At 35.8% G+C, this 20,444-nt stretch overlaps 1 protein-coding gene across 6 annotated transcripts in view; it reads left to right on the top strand.

Moving 5' to 3' along the window:
• The window catches only part of GPR180 (G protein-coupled receptor 180), a 41,118-nt gene that overhangs the window by 4,025 nt on the left and 16,649 nt on the right, over positions 1 to 20,444 (top strand). For 3 of the 6 annotated variants that reach the window (XR_005984094.1, XR_005984093.1, XM_041731321.1), the window contains exons 3-6: positions 7,387 to 7,587; positions 14,560 to 14,740; positions 14,882 to 14,931; positions 17,519 to 17,676. Coding sequence is in view for 4 of the 6 variants with exons in the window: in XM_041731321.1 (XP_041587255.1) it covers positions 7,387 to 7,587; positions 14,560 to 14,740; positions 14,882 to 14,931; positions 17,519 to 17,676 (590 nt within the window). In the remaining 2 variants the exon portion in view is untranslated. Of the gene's footprint in view, positions 1 to 7,386; positions 7,588 to 11,984; positions 12,013 to 14,559; positions 14,741 to 14,881; positions 14,932 to 17,518; positions 17,677 to 20,444 lie in introns of all 6 variants that reach the window. The other 3 variants (XM_041731323.1, XM_041731324.1, XM_041731325.1) reach the window with 3 other exon arrangements.

Here is a 20,444-nt window from a genome sequence, read left to right as displayed (position 1 = left end):
GGTCATGATCTCAGGGTTGCAAGATCAAGCCCCATATTAGGCTCTGCGTTCAGTGTGGAGTCCTCTTTAGATTCTTTCTCTGCCTCCCCCCGCCCCCGACCTAATGTTCTCTGCCTCTTTCAAATAAACAAATACATCTTTTAAAAAAAGAGTAGAAGCTCCCCCAATCTTTGCCAACCTGTGGGGCAGGATGTGGGGATCTTTTATCTAGATTTATAAGATGACGTTGACAGTATGCTGAAGAAATGTTGAATGACTAGATTCAGACATCAAAGAGACAGTTACATAATTTTCCCTTTCCCCTGATTTTCAGAACTTAACTGGGAAATTTGTGCAAGTATTCATTATCAGTTATCTTTTCTTTTCCATACCAATTTGGTCATTTAAATGTTCCACCTATGTGTAAAAAGTTCTAGCCTTCCATTTCCACTTGTTATAATGTCCAAAACCAACTCATCATTTTGCCCATCCAAACTTGGTTGTCTTCCTCTTGCAGTGTTCCCTGTTTCAGGAACTGGCACCACCATCTATCCAGTAAACATGCTGGAACCCATGGAGTCTTCCAACCCTCCCTTTTCGCCCTCTCCATCCCCTCCCAATCTGTCAGTAAGTGACCTCGAAGTATCTATGGAATTCATCTATTTTTCTGCATCTCTGCCCCCACCATGTTATTCCAGGCCGCCATAATCTTGTGCCTGATGCAGTAGTCTCTACTTAGCCACTACAGCCATACTGGTGCCCCCTATAACCAGAGTGATCCTTCTGAACAGCAGATTTGATCATGACACAATAACTTCCTCATCACACCCAGAAATACCCCAGTCATTTTCTGCGACTCTTAGGACACAGACAGGTCTCCTTAACCAGATCAGCAAAGCCATCGTGGTCTAGCCATCGTGTACCCCCCAGGTTATCTCACAGCATTGTCCCCTTCTGCCTCATTTTACTTGTAGGCTTGCTTTTATTTCATTGCCATCCTGTACCTTTGCATAGGTTTTTCCTCTATTTGTTCTTCTTTCCCTCTTTGGCTCTTCCCTCCATTTAGTTATTAACACTTGAGTTTTTTTTTTTTTTAAGATTTTATTTATTTATTCATGAGAGACACAGAGAGAAAAAGAGAGACAGAGGCAGAGACACAGGCAGAGGGAGAAGCAGGCTCCACCCAGGGAGCCCTATGTGGGACCCGATCCTGGGTCTCCAGGATCACGCTCTGGAGCTGAAGGCTGCGCTGAACCGCTGACCACCGGGCTGCCCAACACTTGAGTTTCTATAGCTTGTTTTTCTTCCACAGCACATATTCTAGTTACCACTTCACATCTTATTTACTTGTTATAAAATCAATCAGAGCAGCAGGGCTCCTTTGGTCTACTCATTTCACTGAGCACTCCCATTGTTTCATGTACTAGGCAAGGCACTTGTGATAAATCAGAGACCAAAATACACTTGCTTGGTCCTTAAGGCTAGTGAGGGTGACAGGAATGAATCTGATCAATGTAAATAAATGTGAATTGGAATAGTGGTAAGTACTATGAATGTTTGTTACATGGTACTATGAGAATGAAATTAAGTTTTTACTAAGTATTTGTAGGTTGAATTGTCATAGAACTTAGGACTTGAAGGGTGTTCTGTTTCTGTTTTTTAATTTTAATTCCAGTATAGTTAATAGGGTGCTATATTAGTTTCAGGTGTGTGATATAGTTATCAAACAATTTTGTACCTTACTCAGTGTTCATCATGATAAATGTTATCTTAATCCCCTTCATCATTTTCACCTATCCTTCCACCCATCTACCCTCTGGTAACCCTCAGTTCTTTATAGTTAAGAGTCTTTTTTTGGGGGGGTAGGGGGTCTTTTTTCTTTGTTAGTTTGTGTTGTTTCTTAAATTCCACATATGAGTGAAATCATATGGTAATTGTCTTTCTCTGATTATTGAATCATTTTTGCAAATGGAAGATTTCATTTTTTATGACTATTATACCATTGCGTGTACATATGTGTGTGTGTGTGTGTGTGTGTATATATTTCTTTTTTATCCATTCATCTATTAATGGACAGTTGGGCCACTTCCATATTTTGACTGTTGTAAATAATGCAACAGTAAATATAGGGGTGTGTGTATCTTTTCAAATTAATGTTTTCATATTCTTTGGATAAATACCCAGTGGTGGAATTACTGGATCATATGGTATTTCTATTTTTAATTTTTTTTTTAAGAAACTTCCGTACTGTTTTCCAGAATGGCTGCACCAGTTTGCATTCCCAACAAAAATGTAAAAGGGTTCCTTTTTCTCCACTATCCTTGCCAACAGTTGTTATTTCTTGTGTTTTTTATTTTGACCATTCTGACAGGTGTGAGGTGATAACTCACTGTGGTTTTGATTTGCATTTTCCTGATGATGAGTAATGTTGAACATTTTTTTGATGTCTGTTGGCGATCTGTATGTCTTCTTTGGAGAAATGTCTGTTCATGTCTTCTGCCCATTTTTTAATGGTTTATTTGTGGGGATTTGGGTGGTGGGTTGTATAAGCTCTTTATATATTTTGGATACTGACCCTTTATCAGATATGTCATTTGCAAGTATCTTCTCCCGTGTTGTCTTTTTGTTTTGTTGGTTGTTTCCTTTGCTGTGCAGAAGATTTTTATTTTGATATAGTTCCCATAATTTATTTTTGCTTTTATTTCCCTTTCCTCAGAAGACATATCTAGAAAAATGTTGATGCAACTGATGTTAGAAACACTACTGCCTGTGTTCTCTTTAAGGATTTCTATGATTTCAGGTCTCATATTTAGGTTTTTAATCCATTTTAGTTTATTTTTGTGTATATATATATGAAAGTTGCCCAGTTTCTTTCTTTTGGTTGTGGCTGTCCAGTTTTCCCAGCACCATTTGTGGAAGAGATTGAGGGTTTTTTTGGTTGCTAGGTTGATTGCTTTGTATTTGGCACCTTTTGTATTTGGTTGGTAGTTTGATTGCTTTGTATTTGGTCTTTTTCTTCCAGTAAAAACTTAGCAGGCTGTTTGAGCTGTAGTAATTGATTTAGTTTTTTATATTCCCTGGCTAATATCATACTATGTATTATATGCACTTGCAAAAACATTTTTGTATCAGTCATACACCTTCGGTCACAGACCTTCTGTACAGGGAGACAGCATGGTACAATGGAAAGACTGCTAAACTGAGAATCACTGCCTGTTTTCTTCGAGCCTCAGTTTACCTATCCATACCACAAGAAGGTTGAAAACCAAACTGCTGCAATTTTAATTATAACTCTTTAGGATGGAGTTGCTTATATATAAGGCTATAACTTATAAACCTCTTACAGTTGTTTCTCAGACTATTTTTCCTTCTTCTCTATTCTTCTGTTGAATGCAAGGGTATTCTTTGGAGTTATTGGAATGGAAGATCTCAGAAAATAAGAATTTGTGAGGAATGAAAATTGTTTTGTTAAATTTTGGGACCTGAAATAAATTAAGTTTCTGCAAATTTCATCAACTCTTTTCCCAGCAACAAAAGCCAAGTCTTAAGAAAATCTATATTCTCTAACTTTTACATATTAGTTATTGTATATATAGTATGTAATTGTTCAGGACCTTTGATGCATTGAAACAAAAAGCATATCCTTAAATTCATCACTATGTAGTAGTACCACATATTTTTAGATAATTTCTCATTTCCTGGCCATTAATGAGACTTTTAGGAAGCAATAGCCTTTTGCCTACTTGGTAATGAGTTCATTAACTATGCCAAACTTCTATGTAAAACCTTAACTGATGCTGCTGTGAACTATGAAAAGATTAGCAGATTTGGGATCCCTGGGTGGCGCAGCGGTTTGGCGCCTGCCTTTGGCCCAGGGCGCGATCCTGGAGACCCGGGATCGAATCCCACGTCGGGCTCCCGGTGCATGGAGCCTGCTTCTCCCTCTGCCTGTGTCTCTGCCTCTCTCTCTATCTCTCTGTGACTATCATAAATAAATAAAAATTAAAAAAAAAAAAAAAAAAGATTAGCAGATTTGAAAAATTCCTTAGTGTCAAATGTTGCTTGTGAGTATACATTGCCCCAAATTAATGTTTGAGAAATTATTTTTCAATCATCCTTTTAGTAAAGTCATAAAATATCAGATTTTTTAAAAATGATAAAAACTATTTTGTAGGTTTTTAAAGCTAGCAAACGAGACATTTAAAAGCACTGAAAATTATGACTTTATGTAAAAAAAATTAACGAGGAGATTCAGGGTAATTTGCTGTCAGGTTACAAGAGCTAATATTTTACTTATAAAACATTTCAGTATTTTTTAATATCATGCACAGTAATTCCTTTTGTGCATTTGGAATATTTTATAAATCATTTAAAAGTGTTAGCATTTTATTATTCTGTGTATTTTTGTTAACAGTATTCATTTTGTTTTATAACATGATTGGGCAGCTAGCCATGTAACATTATTCTCTGCAATTCAAGTTTTGTTAATATGTGAAATACTAATTACATCAGCATGGAATATGCATGCTGTGTGGTAGTCTTTTGTCTCAAAAACAATGAACATACAGTTTTGTCAAGAGGCTTGTTTCCCAGGCTTGGTAAAACTGAAACAGGCCACAAGACAAAAAACTGAAGGCCATTATCACTTTAGAAGCACACTTTTGTTTTTATTTGATGTAAATCTGTATACTTGAAAAAACATTAAAAAGTATATTGGTGAAAAATATAATGGTTAATTTTTATGTTGTTTTATCTAAGAAAAGAGTGCAAGTGATAAAACAGCAACATATCAGAACCTTTATATTATAAGGTCCAGATTATGTAATTGTGGAGCTGCACATTTTAAAAGCCTAATTTCTGAGCCACTAAAAGGTTAATCGTATATTAAATTCATATTAAAGGTCTTCAAATATTTAATGGAAACTAGAGTCTTTGCTACAATTTTAAGAAGCTATACAGTAAAAAGATAAATAAATGAACCAAAAAACAACAGTATAAACGTCAGCTAAATTAGGATAGTCCAAATAAGCAATGCTATGGCATTGTTAACAAAATCATCTTATCCACTTTAAATATAGTTCATGAAATTCCCAGGTGTAAAGTCTAAGTCCTCAAAATTTGTTTCCTGACCTGTATCTCATTTCTAAAGACAACTTATAAATAGCATTTTTTAAAAAGATTGTATTTATTTATTCATGAGAGGCAGAGACATAGGCAGAGGGAGAAACAGGCTCCCTATTAAGAGTCTGATGCAAGACTTGATGCCAGGACTCCAGGATCACCACCTGAGCCAAAGGCAGACACTCAACAACTAACCCATCCAGGTGCCTCCCAAAATAGCATTTTTTAAACATTTTATTTGGAAAGTTTTCAATAAGTGAAAGTGTAGTACAGCTAACATTGGTATATCCTTTGCTTAGATTCAATAACTGTTAATATTTTGTTACATTGCTTTGTATTTGTATGTTTGTGATTTTTGTATTTAATCAAAGCATATAAAAATAAGCTGTTGATGTCATGAGCACTTTGCCCCACTTATATATCAGCTTGCTTCTTAAAAGAGTAGGGACGTTTTTCTCCGTAACAACAATAGCATCATGACACCTAAGAAAATGAATAAGTTCATAAGCCAGTGTAGCTCAGTCGGTTAAGCATCTGCCTACAGCTCAGGTCATAATCCCAGGGTCCTGGGATCAAGTCCCACATCAGGATCCCCATTCATTGGAGAACCTGCTTCTCCCTCCCCTCTGGCCCTAATTCAGTGCTCCCTCTCTCAAATAAATAAATAAAATCTTTAAAAAAATAAAAAGCATTTTTTCTTCAATTGAGAAAGTGAGGAGCCTGCTTCTCCCTCTGCCATTCCCCCTGCTTATGCAATCTCTTTCTCTGTCAAATAAATAAATAACATCTTTTTTAAAAAGATTTTTTCTTCAATTGAGAAAGAGATCAAGAGTAGCTGGCATGCTGTGGGGGCAATCTAGAGTTGGCAATTGAGACCATCATAATCTTATATTTTAAGAATATTTTGTATAGAATTATACTCTTTACATGGGACTTTCATATACTGTCTCATTTGCTTCTCATAAGAACTCTGAGTTAGACAAGTCAGGTATCTTAATTTTACTACTGAAAAAGCACATTTTGAGAGGTTAAGCAATTTATTTGGTGAGTTGCAAGGTTGTTAAGTAATAGCACCAACACTTCCTCCTTTAACTCTTCTACTCTTTTTATTATATGTAGTGTTTGAGACACTACTCTCCTACAACTTTGTGGTGGTGTTAGTGAGTGCCTCTTAAGTCAGAGTCATAGTTTCAAATTTGGAAGGCATCTTAGACATCATTAAGTGTTTCTCAGAAAGCTGCTATTGGCATTTGGGACAGAACAGGTCTTTATTATATGAAACTTTACCTTGGATTGCATGAGGCTTAGTACAGCCTCCCTCCAAGGACCTTCTCAACTGTGTGACAACAGAACTGTCCCTACACATTTTCAAATCACTAGAGGGGAGCAGGATTACCCTGGAGGACACTTATTAGTATAACTACCTTGTCTTAAATAAAGGAAAAGGAGAATGAACCCATAATTCAGTAACTACTGTGTGACAGGTGTCATGCTAAGTGACTCCTATAACTTAGTTTTCCTATCAGCTCTTTGCTCTAAGTATTACCTTCATTTTACAGATGAAGAAAGTGTCATTACTTATATAACTTGCTCAAGTTTACACAGAAGGTAAGTAAGTATTGGAGTCAGGATTCAAACACAGATCCGTGTGATGCCAGCATTCATAAGACTCCCCATCCCCCCTCCATATAGACCTGACCCAGTATAACAGCTCTTATATTCTGGTCATTTATGTTCTCCTTTCAGTTCCTTTTTAAAGAATGATCAATGAGAAAAAGATTCTGGAAAATCTTTTGAAGGTATTTGTTGGTCATAGTTTTTAGGTATAATAATGATTACCTGAGTTGAATGCTCCATTTTAACTCAAATCTAATTTTCAAAAGTATCACTGCAGTTGTTACACAGCATTGTGAAATGTACTTAATGCCATAGAACTGTACACTTCAAAAAGGTTAAAATGGTAACTTTTATGTTTATGTATATTTTACCACAATAAAAAGATTTTAATGTTACTAATCTACTTGAAGACTTTGAAATATTTAAAATTCAGATTCAAAATGTCATTTGTGGTGTTTCACAATACTTTTATAGTGACTCCTTTGGTTAAGATTCGTTATTTTTATCTGCCTTATGATTTACAGACCTTATTCCAGTACTATACCAGGGCTTCAATTTTCAAGACAGTAAGAACAAAACAAAAGAGTTCTGTGAGTTGATTATATGACTAAAACAATGAAAACATTTGAGAGTTTTGCTTTGAAAGTGCTATTTTCTTTCTCTTTAAAGTGACCATGAATCAGACTGAACATAATCTGACAGTATCCCAGATTCCATATCCACAAACGTGGCATGTGTTTTATGCAGACAAGTATACGTGCAGAGATGACAATGAGAATTCTCAGGTGGAAGATATCTCATTTGAAATGATGTTACTAAACCCAGATGCTGAAGGGAATCCATTTGATCATTTTGGTGCTGGAGAATCTGGTAAGAATATATATATAAGTGTATATCCTAAATATAGAAAAAAAAATTATGCACAAATATCTTTCTGTTATGTTTTTTGAATATTAAAAATTAAAAACAAATGTCCAACAGTAGGCAGATGGTAAGTGAATCCTCTTACAGCATCTTAATAGCTATAATATTAAGTTAGAAAAGCAGAACATTTAACTTTATATTTTATAATTTGAAGTATGTTAAAAAATGCAGAGAATTAAGCAGAAAGAGGGACAAAAATATTAACAGATTGTTTCTTTGTTTTGGGTAGTAGAATTATGGATGGTTTTTAGTTTTCTCTATACATTCTAAACCTTTTTGCTTTTTTGATAACCTAGCATTAATCTTTATAAACAGAAAAATGCTAATAAATAGAGCAATCTAAATTGGAAAATCAGTTTTTAAGTGAGATAGAAACTGCACTACTTTATGTGGCTGTCCTTTCACCAAGTTGTGTAAACTGGTTAGGGATTGTCTTTGTGGGATCTTGCAACCATTTTAGGAATGATCAAAGTTTGTAATGTTTCCAAAATCCAATTTACTTCCATAAATATTTCGTCAAAATTTTAGATTGACTACGTATTGCCCTACAGAAGCAAGATTCCTAGCCCAAACAGAAATGAACAACTTCTTGTGATTAATGATAAACATCTATTCAGTATTTTAGTAGATTTGTAAATTAACATGTCAGAATGAAGACTGAGATTGTAGAATGTCTATCAAAACAAAGGATTAGGAGTTTACTTCTTAATGAGTTCATTACCCATTTGGAAGAATCAATCTGCTTAGAGAGAAATTCAACCCATTAAATCTCATTGACCATCAAGATAAGTGGGTGCAGGTAGAACAGAAATTGAGACTACATTAGATGAAACCAATTGCCTAGTTCAAAATGTATATTGCCACAGCTAGAAATTTAACCCAAGGAACATGTGTTATGGACACCAGGTCACCAGTAACTTAATGTATGAAGAGAGAAATTTTTTTAATATCTTTTAGTCTGAAAAATATTTACATGGTGACACAATGGGAACCCAAACATTTTTAAATAAAGTTCTTTTTGTGAAGGAAATGACAAAAGGGATAAGCTACTCGAGTTATTTTTGAATGCAAACAAACTTAAAGGTTAAATTTTTCTTAATAGTAGTTTGGATCAGTATGTGTCATTACGAAAAGTTATTTCAGTCCTACCATTTCTTTTATATTTATTGATTGATTAATTGATTGGAGGAAGGTAGGAAGGAGATAGGGAGAAGCCCAAGCAGGTTCCAAGCCCCCCAGCACAGAGCCCGACTCGGGGCTTGATCTCATGACCCTGAGATCATGACCTGAGCTGAAATCAAGAGTCCATTGCTTGACCCACTGAGCCACCCAGGTGCCCCATTTTTTTATCTTTATAAACTTTGGCATTTATCTTCTGTAGTTTGGAAAGGCATTGATGAAACCTAGTCTACTGATAGCATTGGATAGACAGATGAAACCCAGGTCTACTGATAGCATTGGATAGACATTGGATAGCATTGGATAGAGACTAATTTGCTTGTGAAGTCCCTTTTAACCATAAGTCTTTATTATTTCATGTGACAGTTATTTTTAGGACTGGTAAAGACTCAACAGTCCCTGAATGCTTTGTTTGCACAGTCACTTTATGTGCAAACTATACAGCCTATGGTGTAGTCTAATCCAAAAGCTCTTTCACCTGTTGCCTTCCTGGCAAATTTGCCTGTAGCTCAAGAGGTTATTTTATGGGGATCCCTGGGTGGCTCAGTGGTTTGGCACCTGCCTTTTGCCCAGGGCGCGATCCTGGAGTCCCGGGATCGAGTCCCACGGCAGGCTCCTGGCATGGAGCCTGCTTCTCCCTCTGCCTATATCTCTGCCTCTTTCTCTCTCTCTCTGTGTCTATCGTGAATAGATAAATAAAATCTTTAAAAAAAAAAAAAGGAGGTTATTTTATTTATTTTGTGGATGCATGAGATTCTACTAGATCCTATAGTGATTGTTTTGCTTCCTTATCCAGGCTTTCATTTATGGTCTCTTTCCTCATCCCTGATTACACATCTGAACATTGACTGTAGGCCCTAGAGTGGTCACATTTGTGGCCTCTGCCACCTTTGGGCCACTGAATGTCAGCCATACTTGCCCTGGCTCACCCTGAACCTTGTCCATATCTTCTGGTGTTTTTTCCAACATCCTAAATGGTTAGCTTTTTCTTAGGGTTCACATGAACCATTCTCATTCAACTAGTCCTGACTCTGAGCTACCTTCTCCAAGACTGAGTTTGATTTGATGCTTATGTTTATGTCTGAAATCTGTCTTATACTAGAATGGAGAAAGTTACATTGGTCATGTCACCAACAAACATTTAAATGAGGGGCAAAACCTCACTATAGTATGGATTTTCATTAAGCATGATTCAGTGCAAGGTTAATCTGTGGGGATTGATTATTAACAAGTACCAGCAGTACTTAAAAGTATTCAAAGTTGTTATGTGGCTGGCTTAATTCCTAGGGACTCACATCATCTTATTGATTAAAATGTCTAAAACCCTTAAAATATGATTAATTCTACATCAAAGTGTAATAAATCAGTGGTCCTCAACCCATCACTGTACATCTGGAGAACTTTAAAAAAAATACAAATGTCTACCCCCTGAGACTTAGAAAGATTTGGTTTTGGAGTGAAAGCCAGGCAACTGAGCTTTGTCAAAGCTCCAAGTTGATTCTAATGTGCAGAACCAATGATCTTAAAGTCCATGTCCCAGGACGTCTGCGTGCCTCAGTGGTTGAGTGTCTGCCTTTGGCCCAGGGTGTGATCCTGGAGTGCTGGGATCAAGTTCCACATTGGGCTCCCCAGAGGGAGCCTGCTTCTCCCTCTGCCTATGTGCTCTTTCTGCCTTTTTCTGTGCTGTCATGAATAAATAAAAATCTTTTAAAAGTAAAAAAATAAAAGTCCATGTCCCACATTGGTTGGTATCGTATTGGTTTTACAGTAGACCCTTGAGAAGGATTCTTCCTACTTCTGTAGCCTCAGGTGTGGAATTTCTTTCCAAGAAATAATCCCAGTTCATTTTAGAAACTTCTGCTCATTTGTCTAATTTTCTGCCCTGAGTAGGGAAAATTGATTTACTACGGTTTTTACTGAGAATTGACTATTAAGCCATATGTCTAAGGAGTTTAAATTAGAATAACCTGGTGTGGGTAGCTGCAATTAATGTTACATGTTATTCTGGTTAGATTTTATAATTTGCTTTCTTTCAAACAAATTATGTATTTTGTAGCTATTAGACTGCAGTTAATCTCATATTTTATAGATTGGTCTAGGTTTAAAAAAAAAACTAAGGCAAGGATGATGTTACTTGACAAAATACTACATAGGAATATTATATTGTAAGGTAGAATAAAGTAAAACTGCTTCTTAAAAAAATTAGAATCTGGGCAGCCCGGGTGGCTCAGCAGTTTAGCACTGCCTTCAGCCCAGGGTGTGATCCTGGAGACCCGGGATGGAATCCCACATGAGGCTCCCTGCATGGAGCCTGCTTCTCCCTCTGCCTGTGTCTCTGCCTCTCTCTCTCTCTCTCTCTCTCTCTCTCTGTCTCTCATGAATAAATAAATAAAATCTTTTTAAAAAAATTAGAACCTTCATTGACTATAGTTGTGCTCTTGTTAGAAACCAAAATAAGTAGTCAGAATCCTGAGAATTAAAGTATTATCATCCAAAGTAGTCTGGTTTTCATCAGAATATTATTCTCTGTCACATCTGCTATCTCATTGTTTTTAAGATTCCAGATATTGGCTCTGGTAACATGTTGGAATGCTTTTGCTTTAAAGTAATAGAAAACTTTAATGCATGTAGTATAGACAATAAGGAAATTATCTTATATAACAAGAATTTCTGAGGCTTCTTCACGGTGGTTTATTTAGCATCTCTGTACCCTCCTATCTTCTGACTGTCAGCTTTGTCCTTAGGCTAGCTCCCTCATGTTCAAAGTTAACTGCAGTTCACTTTGTGGGCATTGAATCTAGATAATGACAAAATTCAGTATCTCTTTTTTGAGAGCAAGGAAACCTTTCTTAGAAGTTTCCTCATCAGATTTCCCTGTCAAAACTGGGTCACGTGCCCTTGCTTTACAACATCATAAGAGAAATGTAAGTGAAAGTGTCAGAAGGAAGATAAGGGTAGACGAATTCGTGAGAGTAAAGGGTTAGGCATACCCCTTATTGGCAGGGGTGTTGGAATTTCTGTGATGAGTTTAGACTAATTAGGATATATCTTGAAACACTTGAGGGTGGCCTGGACATTGGGGTAGGCGGGAGTGTTCCAGTGCTGCACCCATGACCCAGTGACTGTCTCCTTTACCTTCTTTTCTCCCATCTCCCATCATTTAGCTGGAGCTGAGTTTTTTGAAGCTTTCCTGTAAGTTTTCTTCCTGCTGAATTTTGCCAGTGCTTTTTCCCATTAAGCTTGCCTTAAAATCTACACATTTCCTTATAACATATGTGTTTGCCGCCTGTTGCGTGCTCATTTAACTGTATTCTTCTTTTGTGTATAGGTGAAATTTAATACTTAGTACCCACCTATCTAAAAATTAGAATTTAATTTCACAGTGAACAAATATAGATTGTTTTCTTGTGATGGATGGTAACAGGACAAAAGTAAAATTGATCACTGAAAAGAAAAAAAAACAGACTTTTTTTTTCTAGAGGGGATTTATTTAAAAGAACAGTGAGTACAGAATCCACATTTTATCTTTAGACTATCTTTTGGGCAGGATCAAGGTAAAAATAGTAAATGAACAAAGTACAAGACACGAATGTCTTGAGCTAGTGCAGGTTATTTAATACTTTATCTGAAGGAAATAATTTGTTGGTTATAATGTTAGCTTTTCTGTAAGGTACATTTAATCTTGATTATTCCTAAAACATTTTTTTGCTACTAACAGATGTCTTCTTTTCAAAAGTACCTTCCTCCTATGTTATTCTGATTACTCAGTAAATAGTCTGAGGATTTTCTTTTCATAGCGGATTTGTAACCAGATGGAGTGTGAAACTTTATCTTGTAATAGATACTCTGTAAAGTACTATGAGTAAATAAAACAAAAAGAATGCCATATTTAATTCTTTATACTAAGAAGGAAAAATAAAAGCTAAGATTCAAAAGACAGAATTGCATAAAGAATTTTACTGACCCACAGTGTTAATACATTTAGCATATTTTCTGTCTTGTTCCATTACTATAACAATCCCAGGCTTATTGTCCCATTATTTATAAAGCTGGAATGCTGCCTATGTAAGGAGTTTAAAAAGAATTTATGCCTCTTGAGTTATTTGATCTTCTCTTCCTGAAATCTAAACATGCTTTTTCACCTGGATGAGGGAAGTGAACATTTATATATGTAGAGCAGGAGAGACACCCAGTGGCTGAAATACTACTTATCTCCCTTTTTCCCCCTAACCATTGCAAAAATATGATTGAGATTGAACTGTTTATTGACTGCTTTTCTACTATTTGTATCTTCTAGATTGCTTTTTCAAAATTAATACTCCCTTCTCTACCCACTGATTAGAGTTTACCTCAAATGGTAAACTGGAGCAGATTCAGCTTCATGATTGGATGGAAATGATTGCAGTTTAGACTGTTCATCCACAGATTCAGTAGAGACAGCTCTGTTCACAGCCACCATCATTATACTCCAGTGGTATTTAGATATAATATGAAATCTTAATATTTGGAACTAGTTTTAGATGTAACTAAGTCAGTGTAAGTAAGATGTTAAACTCAAAACTACTCCTCTAGGTTATGATAAAAATTTTCTGATATTTCTGAGAAATGAAGACACAGTCAAAAGATTCAGGTGACGCAGAAAAAGGGATGCATATCATGGGATGCATGAAGACTCTACTGGAAAGCTGTTGGTAGGAACTAGAGGCTGCTTAACAACTGGCACTGTTTTTAATATAAAGTCTGCTCGTTTACTCTGTTCTTGTCTTTACCAACCAGCTCCCTTTGCTTGTTTGATATTTCTGCTTACTCAGAATATTTATTTCACTGTGGCCTGATTTGACTTCAACGTCAGCTCCTTTCAACTTCAATTTCTGCTGCCTAATTCTTTCCATGTTTTGTGGTTTGATTTCCTGAGAGACTGATTAGCCTGACTTATCTTTGAGAACCAAATTATTCTGGTGGCCAGCAGTTAGTCTTTGGGTTGGTGGCCATTTGGTCAAGTATTACAGTTTTAGCCAACTGTGGGATAGGGTCTCATGGTCACCATAGAATTTCCTCTTTGACGAGCTGCAGATAGTTTACTTCAGAAGGGGACTGCGGTCATAACGTATTTTGAAACTTTGTTCCACTGGAAATGTAAGATAGTGGTATATTCCAGAGCTGTGTTTTTGTATCAGAATCACCTGATGGGCTTATTAAAACACAGCTTGCTGGTCCCCTTTCCCAGAATTTCTGATATAGTAGATCTGGGATGAAGCCCAAGAATGTGCATTTTATTTCTAACAAGTTCCCTATTGATGCTGCTAGTCTGGAGATTGCACTTTGAGAACCATTGTCAGAGTATATTAAGCTATTGTTGACAAAATCTGTTCCTAAATTTCATACTAAAGTAATCCACTTTGGGGGTAAAAAGTATGTCTGACTGAATGCTAACATCCTTGTTTTAATTTACGATTTTCTTATGGTTAGTCTTCAGGCTTATTGCCTAAGGATCCTTTTATAGAGATTGACTTTACCTACTTTAATCTGCCTTCTTATATTTAAACCTTTATCCCAAAGTAAAAAAATGTTTACATTTTAATAATTTCCCTCTTTTTCCATACATAAGTGAAAGCTATGACTCCAGTTAAGAAAAAAACAAAACAGTTTTAGAAATATTTTGTCAGGAAGATTTAAAAGCCACCCCACACTATTACTGGCTTTGTTGTACTGAAGCAAACTCCTTTCTTCTCTTCACAGGGTTACATGAGTTCTTTTTCCTCCTAGTCCTGGTGTACTTTGTGCTTGCTTGCATTTATGCTCAGTCATTGTGGCAGGCTATCAAGAAAGGAGGGCCTATGCACGTGATCCTAAAGGTTCTGACAACTGCACTGCTGCTGCAAGCCAGCTCAGCTTTAGCTAATTACATTCATTTCTCCAGGTAACTTGAAACCTCTAAAACTGTGTTCACCATTACATCTAATTAATCCTAATTAGTTCCCCCAAATTATGCTGCCTTTGATTATGAACCATCTCTTCACATTTGTAATTTACACTAATAGTCTTCTCTTCAATTCCTCAGTTACTCCAAAGATGGAATAGGAATACCTTTTATGGGAAGTTTGGCAGAATGTGAGTATCTTTCTAAGGTATATTTTTTGAAACATAAATTTGCTATTTGCCTCTGTTTTGTTTTTCTTTTTTGTCAATTATTTTTTGTCCTGATAGAATTTTTCTATCCAGGGTTGGTTAGAATTCAGCCCCACTGAAAAGAAGGTTACAGATTTAGTTCCCATCTGTCCTGTATAGTTTCTTCTTGATAATAGGTCATGTGTGTAATTTGTCATTGTTTTTGGAGCATGTTTATATGCATTCTCTGTTTATCTCAGTAAAAACTTGATGAAGTGGAGACGTTTACACCTATCTTGCACATAAAGAATCTGGGCTCATTGGCAGGAAGCACATTTCCAAATGTCAGTAGTTCTGAGGGGTAGAGACAAAACTCAGACTCAAGTTTTCTAATCCTAAAGCTGAAGGTTGTTTTCCTCCTTTGATCCCTTTTTTGACTTTTGCTATTTCTGATCGAAAGTCAGAGAGTATACCTGTAATTGAATTGACCTCACAGCTTTGTTCTTTTATTTATACAAGGAACTTTTATGAAGTAAATTTTCAACTAAGCATGATAGGAAAAATATTTAAAAGTTCCCACAATCTAGAATGCCATTCTCAGTCCCAGAAAAATAGTCAAGATTTGCTGTAAAAAATCAAATTCTGAATATGCAACCATTCTAGGATTTACTTTTTAAAATATTTCCATAATTCTCTCATAGTCTCATCTTTCTTTAATAGGGTAGCTCGTGGTAATCTTGTAGTAATCACAGAACCCATTTTCCTCATCTTGCTGCCTAAGATTCTAAACCTTCTAGAAACTTTGTTTTCCTGCTGAAGAGGACACATACTGGTCATCTCTTGGACACGAAGAAGAGTTGCTTCTCTTTTTTGAACATTTTTGGGAGCTCTGGTTTCTCCTGCTCTTGTCTCTTAGGTGACTCAGGATGTTTAATAGAACCATAGAATTTTAAAGCTGAAATGGAACCTGAGAAATAATTTAGCTTATGCATTTTAGAACTTGCAAAGCACACAAAAACCCATGAGTGGAAGCTATCACTGAAATTAAGGACTTTTGAAGTTTTGTGTCTGCTGTATACAAAATAGTGTTTTAGGCTGGCATCTTCACTGTAGGTTTAAAAAGCAAAGTTTTTTCTTTTTATTAAACTACTATAAATGTTACTAAATGTTGGTGTTCAGACAACAGATTTGATTAAATGATTAAAATGTCAAGATTCTTAATAAAATCAAACAGAATAGGATTTTTATGTGGCCTGTTATTTTATCTACAGTTATCTTTCAGTGTCAAATAAGCAGTGTTCTACCTAATGCTTACATATTGACATTCTGTTAATATGTGCTTCACACTTACTATACAAAAAATGAGCCAGAACATCAGGGCTCAGGTATTTGTTTTTGCTAATTAGCAACTTATGCAGGAATATTCCTTTGCCTGACTTCTTCCAGTAACGGAATATGTATTTGTGAGATGTTAAATAAAAGTAATTGACATCACAGTCATTTAAAATCTGTGATGAGAGAAAATTGTGCTTGATCTGAAAGGCCATGACATTTTGTACTATTCAAATATAGTGACAGTTCATTATTAGAATTCGCTATAACAAATATATAAGCATAAATGTAGAATATCCAGAGTAGGGAGAAAATGATCAAAATATATCTGAAAGGGTGTATCATTAATAGGTTTTCAGCTTGTAACTTTTTAATATAGTACAGCTAGTTTTACCTGTTTCTGCAAGAATATCTTTATATAAATATAGAAGTAAAAGTTGTAGACGTCTAAGGTATGGCTGGCGATTTGAAGAAAGTTTTGCTTTGGTGCATTCTGATCATGTTTATTCCAAAATCCACATAAAAATACCCCAGGATGAGAAAGTGATCATCTTTTTGAGTCAATAAATACTAGTTTCCAAAATAAAAATGCATTGTTTTCTCCAAGCGCAGGACTGAATGCAGGTGGTCTCCTTGCTTCCTTTTTGAAAGGAGCAGTCTTTCCCTGCAGTGTCAGTGATGGCCACCTGGTGGCACATCACACTAATACATGAAGCATTTCGTTTGTCTTCGGGACTAACACTAAAGCCAACATCATTGAATGTTACAAGAGCCATTGTGTTTTATTGTCATGCTATTTCTTATTAATAGTTTTAGAAAAGAAGCTCACATGATATAGTTCAGCTATCTAAAAAATTAACAACTCAGAAATAAAGGTACTAGTATTCTCCATATTGCAGAAGTTACATTTAAAATGTGTTTATTTTAATAGCAGTCAATTAATAAGCAGTCAGAGAACAGTATTATGTAGTTAGAAAAGCTAAGAAAAATGGGAAACAAAGAGATTTAAAGTTGGTCTTAATAAAGATACATATAGAGTATTGCCGTTGTTCTATTTTCAGAAATGTTTACAAACCTAATGGCAAAATTTTAATTTTAGAGTTCTACAAGAATATCTTTTGTTATTGAATTTTATCAACTTCTCTTTGAAAATGCCTATGTTTTTGTGCTTAAAAAATAATTACATTCTCAATGCAAAAAGGACCAAATCCTTTGTATTGTAAAAACTTGGTTGACTTTTGTTCTCATTTCCCATTAGTTTTTGACATTGCTTCCCAAATTCAAATGTTATACCTGCTTCTGAGTCTATGCATGGGCTGGACAATAGTCAGAATGAAGAAGTCTCAAAGCAGACCTCTCCAGTGGGATTCTACTCCTGCATCCACTGGCATTGCTGTATTCATTGTCATAACACAGGTGAGTATTGATACTCAGTGTTTATACTTGGCAATATGCAAAAATCCAAACTTGAACAGACCTCATTTCAAAAGTGAAACTTGACACCCATGAGGAATTTGTCATTTAAAGTGTGAATTTAAAGAGTGATAGATCAAATAACTTGTAATCTTCTGAATGCTAATATGTGTAGATTGCAGAATTTAGTTATTACTTACATGAATTTGAGCTTTCAATCAGCTTATTTAAAAACGTGAAGAATGCTTAATATTAGGATAGATTCTCATTTCCTACTTAATAGCTTTCTATCATATTTTCTAACACATAGTAAGTACTCAACATTTTACATGGCTGAGTCAATGAATTTGAGATTCATCCATGGGCAAGGATTTTTAGGTCCAGTTCTATTACTTTATATACATTAAGGAATTCAAGTGAATATCTGAGATTAACAATAAAGCAAAATATAGAATGAGAAAGAATGGGATCTAGTTTTTGGAAACAAATACAAGACAAATTTAGTCTTTTAGAAAATTTAGTCTTCTTAGCCCTTTTTTGTTTTCTTTTATTCTAGGATCTCCATATGCCTATGTGCAATGGATTCTATAAAAATTATAAAGGAAGGTATAAACAAAAATTCATCATTGGCTGTAGATGAAAATGAAATATACACTTGGGCTCTGCAAAGGACATTATAATCTGAGTTTTAATGCATTAAATAAAGTGAAAAATTCATTAGTGAAGTGATAAGTCCTGTGCTTTATTCATCTTTATACGCATGATATTTATTGAGTATAGTAGATGCTAAGTGAAATGGGTATGTTGAATTTCATGACTGAGTTAGATCATATCACAGGTGGTGATGTTTATTTATTTATTTATTTTGGTGATGTTTAGATAGCAAATAATGGCTTCCTAAGGCTTTAGAATGAAGGGCTAATGACAACTGAATTACAAGTGATTAAAATAAGGGATTAAAATAAGATTCTACCAACTTAATGTTTTTGATCCAGGGCTTCTGGAAAGTAGTGTTAATATTGGGTTAAATTCTCATTTCTCAATAAATAGCTTTTTTAAATCTAATTTTCATTATTCCATTGTAATTTTAACCCATTATCATAGACAAATATAAATTGAGAACTGAGATGATGACACTATGCTAGAGTTTATGTAAGCACTTGTGAAGAAGATGTGAAATGTGGCCCTGGACCTCAGCAACCACCCAGACGAGCGGAATGAGGCGACATAAATACATACGTGTATCCCACGGGCCACATGTTAATATACATAACTGAAAATGTGGAATTTGAATATGTAAAAATGTGAGTCATGGGAAGTGATAGGGATTGTTTTGGCTTTATTGGAGGTATAATTAAGGAATAGAAGTTGTATGTATTTAAGATGTACAACTTGATGTTTTGATATATGTCCACATTATGAAATGGTCACCAAAATCAGGCTAGTTAACATATCCTTCACCTCACATAGATACCAGGAGACAGTAGTTCTTTAATAGCACTTACTTATTACAAAACTTAAATTTAGAATTACAGGTTAAGAAATCATATGGATATAATAATTTGGGGGAGTGAAGAAGTAACATTTTAGTGTTGGAAAGCAAATATTCAGCCTAAGAAGGAAATGCATGTGTACAGGATGACAGAGGAGTTCACCTGTCAATCATGGTAGTAGGAGTAAGACCAGGATAGAAGATTTGAGAGTAAGAAGAGGAAGGGATTGCTGACAAACCCCATAAAGCCTGAGAATTGGATTTTTTTAAAAAAAGATTTTATTTATTTATTCATGAAGGACACAGAGGAAAGAGACAGAGGCAGAGACACAGGCAGAGGGAGAAGCAGGCTCCATGCAGGGAGCCTGATGTGGGACTCAGTCCCGGGTCTCCAGGACCACACCCTGGGCCGAAGGCAGGCGCTAAAGCGCTGAGCCACCCAGGGATTCACTGAGAATTGGATTTAATAACTGAGTTTTGATCATTAATTCTTTGGAAGCCACTGAAGACAGTTCTGAGGGCTGACTTGGCTAATGAAGGAAACAGGGCTACTGACACGTGTGATGGCAAAAAGCATTGTAGTAATTTGTGATTGACTTTTGGAAAAGGTGGAAGGAAAGTATTTCTACTCAATAGCCATAAACAGAACAGCTAATGAGGAATTGCTGAGCTTTTTATTGTAATAGTAACAATATGGGGGGGAAAAGTCAATAAAGAAAAGGATGAGTACCTATGCTGGTTATTCATGAATAACCTGGATGCTCATAGTGAATATCAAAAATATACTCTCTTTTAGGGCACCCAGATGGTTCAGTCAGTTAGGGGTCCAACTCATGATTTCAGCTCAGGTCATGATCTTGGAGTCCTGGGTTTGAGCCACCCACTGGGCTCATGCCTGGTGCCGAACCTGCCTGGGGCTTCTTTTCCTCTTGCTCTGCCCATCCCCACTGCCTGTGCATACTGCTCATTCTCTCAACAAAATATACATATATATTACACACACACACACACACACACCACATACTCTCTCTCTCTCTCTCTCACTCACACACACACACATACACACACACACACACACACACACACACACACTCCTTTACCCTGGGAGGTTACCATGGAAAAATAGTGACATCTGAAATCAGCAATTCTGACTTGGTCACTTCTGGATAACAGAAGATAGTGAGATATTTCAAAGTTATCCTGAGATAATGGGCTTGAATACAGGGCAGTTTGATTCCCGATAGGGTGCTAAGGGAAGAAAGATTTAGAAAAAGTTCGG

Source organism: Vulpes lagopus, chromosome 16, assembly GCF_018345385.1.
Source record: "Vulpes lagopus strain Blue_001 chromosome 16, ASM1834538v1, whole genome shotgun sequence".
Taxonomy (NCBI): Eukaryota; Metazoa; Chordata; class Mammalia; order Carnivora; family Canidae; genus Vulpes; species Vulpes lagopus.
Note: the sequence above shows the minus strand (reverse complement) of the source record. Positions and strands in the feature narration are given on the sequence as shown.